The sequence below is a fragment of the Pelobates fuscus genome, chromosome 7 (genome assembly GCF_036172605.1).
Source record: "Pelobates fuscus isolate aPelFus1 chromosome 7, aPelFus1.pri, whole genome shotgun sequence".
NCBI lineage: Eukaryota > Metazoa > Chordata > Amphibia > Anura > Pelobatidae > Pelobates > Pelobates fuscus.
In genome coordinates, this window is record NC_086323.1 from 33,688,294 (window position 1) to 33,706,804 (window position 18,511).

General features: G+C 43.0%; 1 protein-coding gene across 1 annotated transcript in view; it reads left to right on the top strand.

Moving 5' to 3' along the window:
* Positions 1–18,511, top strand: part of LRRC7 (leucine rich repeat containing 7) — a 345,057-nt gene that overhangs the window by 238,999 nt on the left and 87,547 nt on the right. The window contains exons 12-15 of the mRNA XM_063427909.1: positions 4,003–4,132; positions 10,715–10,830; positions 12,193–12,262; positions 14,890–14,989. Of these exons, the coding sequence (XP_063283979.1) occupies positions 4,003–4,132; positions 10,715–10,830; positions 12,193–12,262; positions 14,890–14,989 (416 nt within the window). The remainder of the gene's footprint in view (positions 1–4,002; positions 4,133–10,714; positions 10,831–12,192; positions 12,263–14,889; positions 14,990–18,511) is intronic.

An 18,511-nucleotide genomic window follows, 5' to 3' on the forward strand; every position in this document is an offset into this window, starting at 1 on the left:
CCAACATCCTGTCAGTCCCTGCACCATGTGACTGAGTATAGCCAACACCCTGTCAGTCCCTGCACCATGTGACTGCGTATAGCCAATACGCTGTCAGTCCCTGCACCATGTGACTGCGTATAGCCAACACGCTGTCAGTCCCTGCACCATGTGACTGTGTATAGCCAACATCCTGTCAGTCCCTGCCCCATGTTACTGCGTATAGCCAACATCCTGTCAGTCCCTGCACCATGTGAGTGCGTATAGCCAACATCCTGTCAGTCCCTGCCCCATGTGACTGCGTATAGCCAACACGCTGTCAGTCCCTGCACCATGTGAGTGCGTATAGCCAACATCCTGTCAGTCCCTGCACCATGTGACTGCGTATAGCCAACATCCTGTCAGTCCCTGCACCATGTGAGTGCGTATAGCCAACATCCTGTCAGTCCCTGCCCCATGTGACTGCGTATAGCCAACATCCTGTCAGTCCCTGCACCATGTGACTGCGTATAGCCAACACGCTGTCAGTCCCTGCACCATGTGAGTGCGTATAGCCAACATCCTGTCAGTCCCTGCACCCAGGGCCGGCGCGTCCATAAGGCGGCACAGGCGGCCGCCTTAGGGCGCACCGGCCCGGGGGGCGCAAATGTCGGGGTGACCGGCAGGAGGGAAGCGCACAGCTCCCCTCTCCTGCCGGTCACTTCTTGTAGCGTGGCTGAGCGGCAGCAGCATCCCCACAGACCAGTTTTCCTTCCTGCCGCGGACTGTGTGGAGGGGGCGGGGATATGAACACGTCATATCCCTGTTCCCTCTGTAGCACACAGCGCGCCCAGCAGGGGCGGTGCTACCGCTGGCCACCTTCATGTGAGCATGGGAGGACTTCCTCCAAAGAAGACTGCAGATAGGAGGGGGGCTGGGCAGGACTAGCTCCAACTCCCAACTACCTGAGCCAGCAGTCCCCAGGTAAGCCACCCTCCTGTCTTTGGCTAGAAAAGTGTATTTTTTGATCAGCATGTGTGTGTGTGTGTGTGTGTGTGTGTATGTATGTCTGTTAGTGTGTGTGTGTGTTTCTGTCTGTCAGTGTGTCTGTGTGTGTATATATCTGTCTGTTAGTGTGTCTTTGTGTGTGTGTGTGTGTGTATGTCTGGCAGTGTGCCTGTATGTCTGTCAGTGTGTCTGTGTGTGTTTCTGTCTGTCAGTGTGTCTGTGTGTGTATATATCTGTCTGTCTGTCAGTGTCCGTGTGTGTTTCTGTCTGTCAGTGTCCGTGTGTGTATGTCTGTCTGTGTGTATGTGTGTATCTATATGTCTGTCAGTGTGTCTGTGTATGTCTGTCTGTTAGTGTGTCTTTGTGTGTGTGTGTGTGTGTGTGTATGTCTGTCAGTGTGCCTGTATGTCTGTCAGTGTGTCTGTGTGTGTTTCTGTCTGTCAGTGTGTCTGTGTGTGTATATATCTGTCTGTCAGTGTGTCTGTGTGTGTTTCTGTCTGTCAGTGTCTTGTGTGTGTATGTCTGTCAGTGTCCGTGTGTGTGTGTCTGTATGTCTGTCAGTGTCCGTGTGTATCTGTATATGTGTGTCTGTCTATCTGAATGTGTATCAGTTTGTGTATCTGCATATGTGTCAGTGTGTGTATCTTCGTGTATGTGTATCAGTGTGTGTGCGTGTGTGGCAGTGTATGTGTATATGTGCATACATCTCAACATTCAAACACCAACACTACACACAAATAACCACCTGCATGCAAACTTCAACACTACATACAAACACACCCCAGCATTCAAATGTCAACACTACATACAAACACACGTCTGTATCAGACACCAAAATTATATATAAACAAACACCTGCATTCAAAAACCCAACACTACACGTAAATGCATGCTTGCATTCAAACGCAAACACTACATACAAACTCACCCCTACATTCACACAAACATACTCTATACAAACACATGCTTACAGTCAAACACACAAATACTGCAACGTGCTAAATACAATCCTGCAAGCATGGGGAATCGGTAGAGCCCCAGCTTTCCAAGCATTGTTGAAGTTGCACGACAGATGGGGATCTATCTTTTAGCCATCCTGTGTACATACACAGACCGTCATACAGTCTGTATGTCTCTGTATGACGATCTGTGTATGTATTCAAAAGGAATAAACGCAGGCAACACTATAATAGTAATAATGGTATATTTTATGATAGGTGAACCACCCCAAAGAAAGTGCAACGTTTTGGCTCAGCAGAGCATTATTGCATGATTAAGGCTCTGCTGAGCTGAAACGTCACACTTTCTATGGGGTGGTTCACCTATCAATAAATATACCATCCTTACTATTGGAGTATTGCCTGCGTTTATTCCTTTTGAAGACTTTACCGGTGGATCCAGCGATGACTGCCTGACACGGAGCATCTATCACTGTGGATGGCCGGAGCATTTACACGGTATCAGTGTGCAGGGTTCTTTGTTTGTCTGTGTATGTATGTCTCTGTATGCCTTGTCTGTATGTCTCTTTATGACTGTCTGCGTATGTATGTCTCTGTATCACTGTGTATGTATGTCTCTGTATGCTCATCTCTGTTTCTTTGTCTGTGTCTGTATTTTTGTGTGGGCCTGTGTCTGTATGAATGTATGTTTGTGTTTGAACGACAATGTACCTGTATGTGTAAATTGTATGACTGTGTTTGTTTGATTGTGTGCCTTTTATGACTGTGTGTCTGTATATCTTTGTGACTGTGTGCCTGAATAATTATGTCTGTGTGCTTGTATGGCTATGTGTCTGTATGTTTGTGTATTTGTGCATGTATGTATTTTTGCCTGTATCTATGTCTATGTCTATATGGGAGAAAAAGAGAGATAGAAAAGGACTGGGGGGAAGAAAGGGGCTGACGGGGAAGAAATACATAAGATGGGTTGTATGAGACACACTAAAGGGGGGTGCAGGCACAAAGGGACCAGAGGGGTAAGAGAGTGGATATGCAACACTAATGGGGGTAAAATTCAAAAGGGGGGCTACGAGACACAGAGGTGAAGATGCATTGGATTTTTTTGGGTGCGGGGGAGGGGGGCTTCAAAATGCATCTTCGCCTGTGTAGTCAAAAATCCTAGCACCGGCCCTGCCTGCACCATGTGACTGAGTATAGCCAACACGCTGTCTGTCCCTGCACCATGTGACTGAATGTAGCCAACACCCTGTCTGTCCCTGCACCATGTGACTGAATGTAGCCAACATCCTGTCTGTCCCTGCACCATGTGACTGAGTATAGCCAACACCCTGTCTGTCCCTGCACCATGTGACTGAATGTAGCCAACACCCTGTCTGTCCCTGCACCATGTGACTGCATATAGCCAACACCCTGTCAGTCCCTGCACCATGTGACTGAGTATAGCCAACACCCTGTCTGTCCCTGCACCATGTGACTGAATGTAGCCGACATCCGAGTATAATCAAATTCAATAATATATTGAGTCTATATCTTGATTGAATAATATTCAATTATTTTGAAAGCAAAGGTAGAAATGTTTTACATCTTACAATACAAAAATATCTGCAGGTCTAGAATTTGATCCAACCTTGATCCCTGAGATCCCTAATCCTGGTTTCTTGTGTTATAGTAAAAGTAGCACATACCTCCCTTTCTCTTTTCCCATTTGAAATAATGGTTGTAATTGCACATGACACACTTTGAAGAATGTTTCTTGTTTTTTCCCATTTCCTCCCGCCTATTCCCCTCTTTTCCCTTCTTCCCTGTCCCATCTCTTCTACCTCACCCTTTTTTTCTTTTTGTTTCTGGGAAATGATATGTTGTAGTAAAGATGAGACCCAGTATTGTATTGTATTATATTGCATGTCTGGTTTTGCTTTTGTTTTGTTTTGTTGTTTTTTTTTGGGGGGGGGGGGGGACTCTATGTGGTCTGTATTAAGGGATCATTTTTATTCATTATTTATTTAATGTTTGCTCTTTGTGATATTATAAAGAAAGTTTTGTTTTTAAAAATATATGACTTATTTTACAATTCCAGTTTGTCTATGTTAGAAGAGTTTGATTGCAGCTGTAATGAACTGGAGTGTTTGCCTCCAACCATCGGCTACCTGCACAATCTTCGTACACTGGCGGTTGACGAAAATTTCCTCACAGAGCTACCCAGGGAAGTAAGTGATTAACGGCAATTAACAATAATGATTATTCAGAAATATTCTTTCTATAGGCTCAACTATGTGCAGCAGAATTAATCTTTTACATTTTTGTTAATAATGATTATTATATTAAAATATATCTCTATAGATTGTGACACCAGGTCGGCTTGTGAAATATCTGTGGCTTTGATTGAATGCCAGTGTAGCGGAATGGACATTTGCAAGCTACTTTTTATCCCCTATATTTGCTGTCTGTATCTCCCCGTGTTATTTCGTGTATTTTCCGGCTATTTAGTGTAGTCTTTCTTTGGCCGTTCGGGAGACTTCATACGAACAGAATCCATTTGTCTCTCGAACAAGTACCACCCTTGTGCCCCATTAGAAGGTTAACACAAACCACTTAAGTGCGAAACCACAAGGGAAACAATGAATGAGTGCTTCTCCTGGATGGCCGCCAATTCGTATAACCGAACACGTGGCTGAGAGAATGGCAGCCATCTTGTCTCCCGAACGAGGGCAGCGGTACTTAGTTGTCGAGTGCCTAGAACTCTTTTAGGCTAGGCACTCGCACGAACACCGATAAACTGTCGACCGCTGCCATTTCCTGTTCCCAACCACCTACATGAACGGCGTTCGGGAGATATAAACTACCAAACAGGGGGAGCATTTGGACCCTGTAAGTGAGAGATTTCCTTACATGGTTTTTGCACCGGAGCCCCATGAACAGAGACCGGCCAAGACACATATTTCCCTTGAACTATTTTGGGATAGCGTCTCGTGTCTGGCCGAGTAAAACTTCCACACAATGGCATTCCCGTTCTACCGAACTGATCTGAATGATTCTTGGATATGTTGGTCACTCAGATCAGGGATATCGGAGGATGTGGCTTTTGTGGGGTATCCAAATATGGTTGGGGGACTTTTGGGGTACAGGATATTTTGTGGATTTTTTGTGCCTGAGAGATAATTAAATTAGAGGAGTTTACTCAGGCAATTATCTCTCAGGCAGAGGCGGCTCTAGACTTTATGAGGCCTTAGGCGAAATGCAAACATGAGGCCCCACTAACAAAAAAGTGTCACATATACACATTGATGCACTGTCTACCTGTGTATGTGCCTGAGAGTGTGTCTGACAGAGAGTATCCTTGTGTGTGTGAATGTATGTCTCTGTGAGCATGTTTGCGTTTTTGTCTGAGACCCTATGTGTATGGGGTAGCTGCTTGAAGTGTGTTGTGTGTATAGGGGGGGTGATGGTGAGAGGGAGAGACAGGTGATGGTAATGTGAGAGGGAGGTGAGGCTGAGGGTTGTGGGGGGTGATGGTGATGGTGGTGGGGGGTGATGGTGAGGCTGAGGGTGGTGGGGGGTGATGCTAACGCTGAGGGTGGTGGGGGGTGATGGTGAGGGTGGTGGGGGGTGAGGCTGAGGGTGGTGGGGGTGAGGCTGAGGGTGGTGGGGGGTGATGGTGAGGCTGAGGGTGGTGGGGGGTGATGGTGAGGGTGGTGATGGTGAGGGTGGTGATGGGGAGGGAGAGCCTACCTTTCCCTGGTGGTCCAGTGGGCTCCCTGGTGGTCCGGTGGCCACTGCTCCCGGTCTGCAGCTCCGCAGAGCTGCAGACCGTGTAGTCTCGCGAGATTTCAGAGCGTTGCCGTGGTAACTCGCGGCAACGCTCTGATTGGCCAATTCTCGCGAGTCACATGGTCTGCAGCTCTGCACACTGCGGAGCTGCAGACCAGTGTCTGCGATGGTGGCCGGGCAGCCAGGAGGGGCCTCGCACCCGGCGGCATACCGGGCAAGTCGCCGGGCCCCCTCCTGGTGTCAGGTCCTCGGTCAGTGACCGAGGACCTGACACACTCTGCCAACAGGCAGTTTAGGCGGCCGCGAGGCCCCCGCCAGCGCAAGGCCTTAGGCGGCCGCCTAAACCGCCTAATTAGAGAGCTGCCTCTCTCAGGCACAAGGGATCTTGGGATTAAAACCTCAGCATTTTCTGTGTGTGAAACCCCTTGCATGGGACTGGGCATAAAAGCGTGTATGTGTCAATAAAATTCAGTTACACCCCCAGAGCTGAGTGTCGTCCAGTTGCTGAGGATGTGGTGGGAGATTTTTGGATTACTTTGCTGTGCCTGACTGTTCCATTGGATTGTTTGACTTGTTCCTGACTTGTTCCTGGTGTAACCAGCAGAGGAGAGTCCCTGCTAGGACTAGGGCTCTGCTACAGCCAGTATTCATGTATACAGAGCAGTATCAAGGAAAATAATAAATGTGAAGCTATCACCATGGAAACCAATAAAATGTTACTGGTGATTGCTCCACATTAAGTGTTTTGCCACAGATTTCTTTTTTATACATGACACTTTAAAGTCACTCTTTTGACATTCTGCAGTTTGGCTACTTTAAATCATTTCTGACTTGGTAGCATTTTTATGTGAAAAGGAAGTTTCTGTCTTCCCCCGAGGTACCGTAAACATCCAGCACAATGGGGTTGATATAAATATAAAAATGCAATTTTGTAACAATAAAACCAGACCTATTATTACACTTTTTTTTACTTGGTTTCTTTGTGTATTCAAATATATTTTAATGCATTTTATTTATGTGAATAAAGAATGTTTCAAACTCTTTTTTTGGCACTTGGAACTAGCTCTGTACATTGTGCAGATGGCAACAAGAGATTCTAAACTAAGATTGTCCTTGATTCTGGCATTGGGTATTTTTATACAAATGTGCTCACCCAAATTTTTGCAGGAAAACTGAGATTTGCTGTCATTCTCACAACAAACCAATATGTTTGTTGTGTAAAATGTAAGAGGTGATTTTACAGAAACCCAAGTACTCATTGACAAATTATGTTATGGATCAGACACCACTAAGTTTACTGAGTTTACCAATAACATTTGGGGGCTGTCACTTTGCCGAATTCTGCAGTAGTAGTGATCTGGGTACTGGATTCAGTTCTAATGAGGAAAAAGCAAAACAAATAGGTCTCTGTCAACAGAATCCAGTCCCGCATAGTTTAATATCTGAAAATATAATTGTAGCAGAGAGCTAGCTATAGCAGGACTTCTTCTCCGCTGGTTACTCCAACAGCTACTCAGGAACATACAGGATACTTCAAGAAGGCAGGTATAAGCATACAATAATCCGCGAATATCCCATCACCCTTCCCAATAACTGGACTACACTCAGTATTAGGAGCAGAACTGAACTTTTAATGGCCAGACTGGCCTTCTATGCAGGTTCTTCCCAAAAGGTTACCACCCAGATGGACCTTGTTGGGCATTGGTAAAAACAGTACACAAGCAATAAACACAGAGGCAGGTAATGAGTCACTCCCATACATTCCACACAATCCCTCCCCTCTGCTTAGGAGCAGTGGCGTACACACAACCCATGGGGCCCCGGTGCGAAAACTGATCCGGGGCCCCCCCTTCCCCCCGCGCGAGCTCTTACTCTGCGCAGGCTGGGGCCGCAACACATGGCGGCGGGCACCTGGTCGCAGGGCTGCGACCCGTGCGACCGCGGTATGTATGCCAGTGCATGCATAAACACATACACTTAAAGGACACCCAGATCACTAAACAGACACCCAGATCACATCAGCTCAATTAAGTGGTCTGGGTGCCAGGTCTCTCTAGTTTTAACCCTGCAGCTGAAAACATAGCAGTTTCAGAGAAACTGCTATGTTTCACTGAGGGTTAATCCAGCCTCTAGTGGCTGTCTCATTGACAGCCGCTAGAGGATTTTCTGCGATTCTCACTGTGAAAATCACAGTGAGAAGACGCTGAACGTCCATAGGAAAGCATTGAGTAATGCTTTCCTATGGGCGGTTTGAATGTGCGCGTGGCTCTTGCCACGCATGTGCATTCGGAGCTGAGAGGCGGGTGGGGATGGAGAGATCCCCAGCGTTAAGGGAGTCCGGCGCTGGAGAAAGGTAAGTGCTTAAGACACACACACACACTCTCATGAACAGACGCACACATTTACTGACAGACACACACTCAGTGACAGACGCACACAAACATACTCAGTAACAGACACACAGACTAACACACACACTCTAACACTAACACACACACTAACACACACACACACTAACACACACACACACTCACTAACACACACACTCTAACACTAACACACACACTCACTAACACTAACACACTCACTAACACACACACTCACTAACACTAACAAACACACTCACTAACACTAACACACACACTCACTAACACACACACTCACTAACACACACACTCACTAACACACTCACTAACACACACACTCACTAACACTAACACTAACACACACACTCACTAACACTAACACACACACTCACACTAACACACTCACTAACACTAACACACTCACTAACACTAACACAATCACTAACACAAACACACACACTCACTAACACAAACACACACACTCACTAACACAAACACACACTCACTAACACACACACTCACTAACACACACACACTCACTAACACTAACACACTCACTAACACACACACTCACTAACACACACACTCACTAACACACACTCACTAACACACACTCACTAACACACACACTCACTAACACACACACTCACTAACACTAACAAACACACACTCACTAACACACACACTCACTAACACTAACACACACACTCACTAACACTAACACACACACTCACTAACACACACACTCTAACACTAACACACACACTCAGTAACACACAAACTCACTAACACTAACACACTCACTAACACTAACACACACACTCACTAACACACACACTCACTAACACACACACTCACTAACACACACACTCACTAACACTAACACACTCACTAACACTAACACACACACTCACTAACACACACTCACTAACACACACACTCACTAACACTAACACACACACTCACTAACACTAACACACACACTCACTAACACACACTCACTAACACACTCACTAACACTAACACACTCACTAACACACTCATTCACACACACACACTCACTAACACTAACACACTCACTAACACACACACTCACTAACACTAACACACTCACTAACACTAACACACTCACTAACACACACACTCACTAACACTAACACACACACTCACTAACACACACACTCACTAACACACACACTCACTAACACACACACACTCACTAACACACACACTCACTAACACACACACACACTCACTAACACTAACACACACACTCACTAACACACTCACTAACACTAACACACTCACTAACACACTCATTAACACACACACACACTCACTAACACTAACACACTCACTAACACTAACACACTCACTAACACACACACTCACTAACACTAAAACACTCACTAACACACTCAAACATTGTTTTTTTTTATTTAATCCCCCCAGCCTCCTTACCTGTGGGAGAGCTGGGGGGGATTCCCTGGGGTCCAGTGGTGTTGCTGGCCAGGCTGTCACCCGGCTGGCTGGCGGGCGCGCGAGGGAGCACTGTCCCCTGGATGTTCCCTCTTCAGCTCCCTCGCGCGCCGCGTACTGATGCCGGAGCCGGAAGATGATGTCATCTTCCGGCTCCGGTTTCAGTGCGGTGCGCGAGGGAGCTGAAGAGGGAGCACCCAGGGGACAGTGCTCCCTCGCGCGCCCGCCAGCCAGCCGGGTGACAGCAGGGCCAGCCTCGGGGGGCCCGGAGGTGGCCGGCTCCTGGGCCCCCCAGCAGAAGAGGCTGGCCCTGTGGGTACATACCTGGGTCGCAGGAGCGGCCGGGCCCCCTGGTGGGCCGGGCCCGGTCGCAGCCGCGACCCCTGCGACCCTGGTATGTACGCCACTGCTTAGGGGATAATTGAGTTAATTACTGTATCAACTCAATTATCTCCAAGCAGAAAAAACTAATTTCATACATTTCCAGAAGTACCCTAAAAACCTATCCTACTCCCACAATTCAGACATCCCCTGATAGCCCCGATCTGGGGGAGCAACATACTGAAAAATCACCCAGATCGGTTCAGGGGTTCGACAATTTTATGGAGGTCTTAGTTTTACCGACCGCACACGGGGTGTAAGCAGAAAATAGTTCCATGCGTTTGGGCTGTGCAGTCAGTCTACGTTCGAGAGTTGAAATCCAATTATATATAAACCTTCCTCGTGCCTTGGTTCGTTGGAATCATCTTGTTCTGTTAGGAGAATATGAAAAGAGAACAGCACAAAGAGTTAAAATAGATGGAACAACATAAATAAGACTAAAGGAAAATGCAGCTTTAAAATAGATTTTAAAAAATGTAGAAAAAAAGGGGTACAATACTGGGTGGTGAATCAAATAGTATTGACAACAGTATTAAGGGCAGTAACCTTAAAATGTTACTGCCCTTAATACTGTTGTCAATACTGTTTGATTCACCACTCCATTTCCTTTATATTCTATTTTTGCCTTGCATACCCATCCATTTCCTTTGTACCTATTATTCCTTGTGCTTTTACACTGCTTCACATTTTTACTTTTTATTAGATCTCCTGGTACGTTTAGGGCTTACCACCTATATTTGTTTATAAAATGCTGATATACACAATGAACAATGATTTGTTTCCCCCTGCATCTAGATTGGAAATTGTAAGAACGTGACAGTGATGTCTCTTCGATCCAACAAACTGGAATTTCTTCCAGAGGAGATTGGACAGATGCAAAAACTGCGAGTGTTGAATCTGAGTGATAACAGGTATCAGTAATTCTATGACATTTTTTTTTTTCATACTGCGCTCATATTCTGTAAATAAGCTATTGAATTCTCTTGACAATATATATAGAAAAAAAAAAAAGAAAACGCTGGTTCCCTAATGTGTGCTTTTGCTGGAGGCAGAAGTCATATATGTACTTAATGTAAAATAGCTCAATTACTCTATACCTGCCATTCTCCTCTGCCGGCCCTTGGGGACCCTGGCACACTTTTCAGCCGCACTGCTGGGTTCAGCCGTAGTTAAATCACTGTGGTTGACTCACTTCTGTTGAATGATTTTAATTTGCTTTACTTACAGAAATGTGCTTCATGATTTCAGAATGTAAGATTATCTGATTCGGACCCCAAAAAATTCTCAGTCCATAAGGACAATGTATAAATCACAGCGAGGCATTAAAGACACATAGATTAAGTTAAGAATAATCTGAAATTACAATAAATGTCTTAAAAGGACTTTGACATAAGTACCAATAAATGTATAGATTAACAAATACCTTTAATTTATACATTGGGTAAATTCTGCAGGTGGGCGGATGCAGATAACAAGCATGACATTAGACACACTACATAGCGCAAGTATCACGTGGAGGGATGCTGTGATACGTGCAGAAATATTTCACATTTTTGTGGTGCAGTGGAGTTTGGCACACTTGTCATCATATGTATGCCAAAAACTAGAACATTTATATATCTATATTTGCTATCTGTATGACTAGCATTATGTAACATAGAAACATAGAAACATAGAATGTGACGGCAGATAAGAACCATTCGGCCCATCTAGTCTGCCCAGTTTTCTAAATACTTTCATTAGTCCCTGGCCTTATCTTATAGTTAGGATAGCCTTATGCCTATCCCACGCATGCTTAAACTCCTTTACTGTGTTAACCTCTACCACTTCAGCTGGAAGGCTATTCCATGCATCCACTACCCTCTCAGTAAAGTAATACTTCCTGATATTATTTTTAAACCTTTGTCCCTCTAATTTAAGACTATGTCCTCTTGTTGTGGTAGATTTTTTTGTATAGTTATATAGTTATAATTAGTGTCATGACTAACTCAGGAGTTTTATAAAAAAGAAAAAATGTAATAAACACAAATCATATTATCATTTGAGAGCCTTTGCACCCCACTTGAACATTGCAATTCTTCGTTGGTTGAAAAATGAACCCTGCAGCTTGTACCTCTCTATAGCCTTAAAATCCCATCACACTTTATAGATGGAATACTAATCCCTGCAGCTCCAAAAAACTTCACCAAACTCGCTACATTATATATCAAATGCTCCTTCAAAAATCATGTGTAAAAACATTTTAAAATCTTGTTTTTATTGTTAATTTTCAGGTTAAAGAATTTGCCATTCAGCTTTACAAAACTTAAAGAACTTGCTGCTCTTTGGCTTTCCGACAATCAGGTAACAAATTATTCACAAAACTGATGGCATGTGCCCCAAAGATACAGCATTGAATTATTCTGAATGTTATACAATCATATGTTAACTTAATTAAGATACAAACAGAATTTTTATGAAAAAAAAATAGGTAGAGATTTTTTCAAATTTAAATATATTGGCCTAAAATATAAAATTCACAGGTCATGTCTTGACAAAACGTAAAATTCACAGTTTACATTAACATTTTAGTAAATGACTAAGATAATTGTATATTTACATTTTAAAATAGTGCATTTATTTTATATTTTACATTGTAAAATATGTGAAAATATTAAAGGGTTACTTCCACCACCATGGCCACTTCTGCTTTATGAAGCCTGGATGTGCAGTTTCAGCTTGATACACTGCACGTCCCAAAATATTGGCAATTGTGTACCGGAGGCAATTTGCACCCCCGGCACATGTAACTTAGGCAGCCTGGAACTCTGTATCGGGCTGCCTAATGTCAATTCTGTGTGCATAGTGCAGGCTGAGGGGGCAGATTTGTTCTCCCCTCCCTCTCTCCCACACCGAATGTAGCCCTCTCCTCCTCCCTGTCCCATTTAGTATATTTTTGTCCCCCCTCTCCCTCCTCCTCCTTTCCCTCCCTTTCACCCACCCTTTGCCGGCTCAGAGAGCGCACATGAGAAGCCTTTGATTGGACCTTGGTGCGGCTCCAGAGTGTTTTTAAACACTTTACTAGCTTTTATTTTGGAGGGGACCTAAAGAATAATGCCGATAGGGCAATATTCTAATCCGTAAAAAAAATTAAAATTATATATAATCAAAGTGTGAGAAATAGATTGACGATTCTAAAAGAAACATATTTGACACTAAAAAACAACCTTTTTTAAAATTAAATCACTCCTCAAAATGGTTATAATTTAATAAAATAGTTTGCTCTAATGGGCAACAGCTTTAACTTGATTAGGCATAAACAGATTACAAGTAGCACTGGAAATTCTCCTGCCTCCTCATGTGGCCTCCGCTCCAGATTGCTACTCTACAAGATAATTTGGCAATCTTCAAAATATCATTAAATGCTCCAACAAAATGTATCTTATTTTCAACATGACATTTAAAGGGAAACTATAAGCATCAAAACAACTTGAGCTTATCAAAGCAGTTTTAGTGTATAGATCAGTGATGGCTAACCTTGACACCATAAATTGTTTCTAGACTACATTTCCCATGATGCTCAGCTAGCTTTTAGAGTCTAAAAGCTAGCTGAGCATCATGGGAAATGTAGTCCAGAAACAGTTTATGGTGTCAAGGTTAGCCATCACTGGTATAGCTCATGCCTTGCAGTCTCACTATTTAATTGTCTGCTATTTAGCAGTTAAATTATTTTGTTTATGCAGCCCTAGCCACACCTCCTCGGTTTTTATTGACACAGCCTGCATGGAAAAAAAATGGTTTTATTTCCATCAGATGTTAACTTACTTTAGAAGTTTTTCTCAATTTATTTGTAAAATTTACTTTAATCACACACACGGTAGGCTCTTGCAGGGTTCAGGAGACTATTGACAGAGCAGGAGATAAGAAATTATAAGTTAAACAGACTGTGAAATAAAATAAGTTTAAACATTAGATCTCTATTTACAGGACGTGTTTATGGAAGGCTGTGCAAGTCACACACAGGGAGGTGTGGCTAGGGCTGTATAAACAAAGTGATTTAACTCCTAAATGGCAGAGAATTGGGCATGATCTATACACCAAAACTGCTTCATAAAGTTAAAGCATTAAGCATCATTTGTAGGATCATAACTATGTATTTATCTCACTAGATTCATGATGTTTATGATTATTTTTATTTTGCCTCTAGGTATTCTTTATGTTTTTTGTCTTAAGGGGTTTGCCGAGCACCCTCATTAATATTCAGCAACTGCTAAAATCAAAAGAGGAAACTACTGGTGGGCTAAATGCTTTCCTTTTTAATATACTACACATGTATTGTATATTATGAAACATTCTTAACAGGTATCAACACAGGGAATCTCATATACAACAAAGCTGACACCAAACATATAAAATAGAATAATTGGGATATTTTCTGTGCTGCTTTGTCATTAGCCTGAGCAGCAATGCTGTGATTGACTGAAAGTGTCAGGTGGCTGCTTTCAGCCTATCACAGTGTCCATTGCTGGTATGAATCGGTATGGCTCCTGTGGGGGAAGGGCTGTGGGTGTTAAGGGACTCTCATTCAGTGTTAAACTGTTTGAAAATGGTTTAACACTGTATGGAGGGACAGTAATAGTTATAAAACGTGTAACTGCATTTATCAGATTGTTTTCTAAAAATAATATATTGGAAAAACTTTAAAAATGGTGATGAGGACATGATCCTGTAGGGGAATTGCAGGGCTAAAACTTACACGCAATACTAAGATCGGTAAATAACAAATTATAGTGGATTGAAAACCGAATTGCAAACTTTTGTCTAAATTTTAAAATTCATGTTTTAATTACTATTACTATTTAGTAATTACACCCTCTTTGTTTATGTTGGCAGTAATCCATATCATCGTTGCACATGAACAAATTCTTCAGGTTTAAGTGTTGATTGCAATATTTTTAAAACGTTGTAATGTTTCCCTCTTTCCCTTACAGTCCAAGGCTCTCATTCCACTTCAAACTGAAGCTCACCCGGAAACCAAGCAGAGGGTGCTGACAAATTATATGTTCCCCCAGCAACCGCGAGGAGATGAAGGTAATTGAGTTAAATGTGTACTCCAGGCACCCACACACAATGGCTGCAATGTGTAGGTAATAGTTATAATGGGAGGTTATTAGGTTTTTTTTATGTTAAAGTGACACTCTAAAACAGATTTAACAGCCCTGTATTGGCCCTTGATAATACAAATTAATATTTCTATATCACCAGGGTCAATGCCGTCCAACCTGCACAGGATTGATTGACTCAGAGTTCTAGGGTTGGGTTAACCCATTGTCCTCAGCCAATCTGTGTTCTCCAGTTTAGATGAAACTGGCACTGATAATGCTGAAGTGTAAATTCCATGTTTTCAATGTGTCCAAGATGTGATGGTCCCCAGACACCAGACATCCTTAAATGAAGGACAGTGCCAGTGCAGCGTAATCAGTACAGTGAGTTCAGGGACAGCTTTAGGCTTCAGGTTTTCTGTGCAAAACTCAGGAGTTACATGCCCCCACCTCCATTGTCAGTATGTGCATATTTCCGCGTTTCATGTGTGTGCGTGACATATTCTGACATTCTGTGTGCATGTTGGTGTTCCTGTATGCATGCAATATTAATATGTGTGTATGTTGACATTTCTGTGTGCATGCAATGTCATTATTTTTGTATGTTGGTGTACCTGTGTGCATGTAATGTCAGTGTGTATAGAAACATAGAAACATAGAATGTGACGGCAGATAAGAACCATTCGGCCCATCTAGTCTGCCCAATTTTCTAAATACGTTCATTAGTCCCTGGCCTTATCTTATAGTTAGGATAGCCTTATGCCTATCCCACGCATGCTTAAACTCCTTTACTGTGTTAGCCTCTACCACTTCAGCTGGAAGGCTATTCCATGCATCCACTACCCTCTCAGTAAAGTAATACTTCCGGATATTATTTTTAAACCTTAGCCCCTCTAATTTAAGACTATGTCCTCTTGTTGTAGTAGTTTTTCTTCTTTTAAATATAGTCTTCTCCTTGACTGTGTTGATTCCCTTTATGTATTTAAATGTTTTTATCATATCCCCCCTGTCTCGTCTTTCCTCCAAGCTATACATGTTAAGATCCTTTAACCTTTCCTGGTAAGTTTTATCCTGCAATCCATGAACCGGTTCTAGAGTATCAATATCCTTCTGGAGATACGGTCTCCAGTACTGCATTCAATACTCCAAGTGAGGTCTCACCAGTGTTCTGTACAATGGCATGAGCACTTCCCTATTTCTACTGCTAATACCTCTCCCTATACAACCAAGCATTCTGCTAGCATTTCCTGCTCCTCTATTATATTGTCTGCCTACCTTTAAGTCATCTGAAATAATTACTCCTAAATGGTATCCAATATTCTGTACTCTGCCCTTGGGTTTTTACGTCCAAGATGCATTATCTCGCACTTATCCCCATTAAATGTCAGTTGCCACAACTCTGACCATTTTTCTAGTTTACCTAAATCATTTGCCATTTGGCTTATCCCTCCTGGAACATCAACCCTGTTACATATCTTAGTATCATCAGCAAAAAGACATACCTTGCCATCAAGACCCTCTGCAATATCACTAATAAATATATTAAAGAGAATGGGTCCAAGTACAGATCCCTGAGGTACCCCACTGGTGACAAGCCCATGCTTTGAATAAACTCCATTGACTACAACCCTTTGTTGCCTGTCACTCAGCCACTGCCTTACCCATTCAGCAATATTGGAATCCAAACTTAAAGATTGCAGTTTGTTGATAAGCTTTCTATGTGCAACAGTGTCAAAAGCCTTACTGAAATCTAGGTAAGCAATGTCTACTGCACCACCCTGACCCTTATGGTTACCCAATAAAAAAAAAAATCAATAAGATTAGTTTGGCATGATCTCCCTGAAGCAAACCCATGATGTCTCTCATCTTGAAATTCATTTGATTCTAGATTTAACAATCCTATCCTTTAACATGGTTTCCATAACTTTCCCCACTACTGAAGTAAGGCTCACTGGCCTATAGTTGCCCAACTCCTCTCTACTACCTTTCTTGTGAATGGGCACAACATTCGCTAATATATCCATATTCCATATAGTATTCATATAGTATCAGTATATCAGTATGTGCACAGTATCAGGATATAAGAGGTTGGCTTGTGAGCCCTATAAATAATGTGAAGTGCCATTGTAAAGTGCAATTAGCATTCAAGGGACAGTCTAAGCATCAAAACAACTTTAGTTTTGGTGTATAGATCCTGCTCTGCAGTCAAGCTTCTCTGACATTTCGGAGTAAAACTTTTTTTCTGATTATGCAGCCCTAGCCATACTTTCCCTGGCTGTAACTCACACAACCTACATGATTTATTTATTTTTAAATCAGATCTTACAGCACATAGTGTTAACTTTAGAAGTTATCTCCTGCTCTGATAACTGAACATTAATCATATACATAAGCCAGTTAAAAGAGCAAGACAAAAAAAACAAAAAACAGTGTAATAAGGGAAGTTAAATGTTTCTGACTTACAACCAGGGGAGGTGTGGCTGGGGCTATATCAATAAATTAGCTCCCAAATGGCAGAGAATGGAGTGGAGTGAGTCTGCAGGGGATGTGATCTATAACATATGTATTAAAGGATCAGTAAAGGCATGATCTATACACTATGTGATAAAGGATCATCAAGGGAGTGATTTTAACACTCTTTATTAAAAGTGCCAGTGTAAGTAGTCAAGCCGCTTTGTAACAGTTTGACTTCTTACCTCGGGTGCACTGGGCACCACCCCCGCCTCTTCTCATCTTTCAGGCACTACTCCCTACCTCCTATTAGCTGATCGGTCTCAGCCAATGAGCTAGTCCCTGCCCTGCCAGGCCTAACTCAATGCAGAGAGGTTCAAGCTGAGGGGAGGCTGGAAGCAGCATCTGAGGAATCCAACGTAAGAAGATAAACTGTTACTAAATGGTGTTACTACTTACATGGATTGGGGGTGCCAGGGCATTCCTGGCACCATAACAACTACAGCACAAATCCACAACTAGTACTTTTCTTTAAAGAACCACTCTTCAAAAAGTGCTTTATTGGCGAAGGGTACCCTAGCTTAACCTCAGTTATAAAAGTGCTGATTTCTCTGAGAAATCAACACTTTAATATATCAACTAGGGAACTTCCCAATGGCTGTCAATCAAACAGACAAGGAGGATTCCTTCCCCTGAACTAACGGAAGTAGCTGGTATGTTCTGCTTGACCGTGCCTGCCTCCCCCTCTCACAGACCTCAAACCCACTCCAGACGTACGGACGCATTCACGATCCGGGGCACAAGCACGCAACAGTGCATGCATGCACGAGACTGCGTGCACCTCCACCTGGGGTCAGAGTCAGAGGCTTCTCAATGAGAAGCCTCTGATTGGTTATTACCCTATCAATAAACTTAAAGTCTCTTCAGGGAAAAAAGGGGGAGGGCTTGCTAATGCCGCACTTAAAAGAGCTTGCAAAGGCTGCAGTTTGTATGAAGATATACCCCCAATGAATACATGCATGAAAAATCCATACATATATTTACTAGAGGTATTTCTACT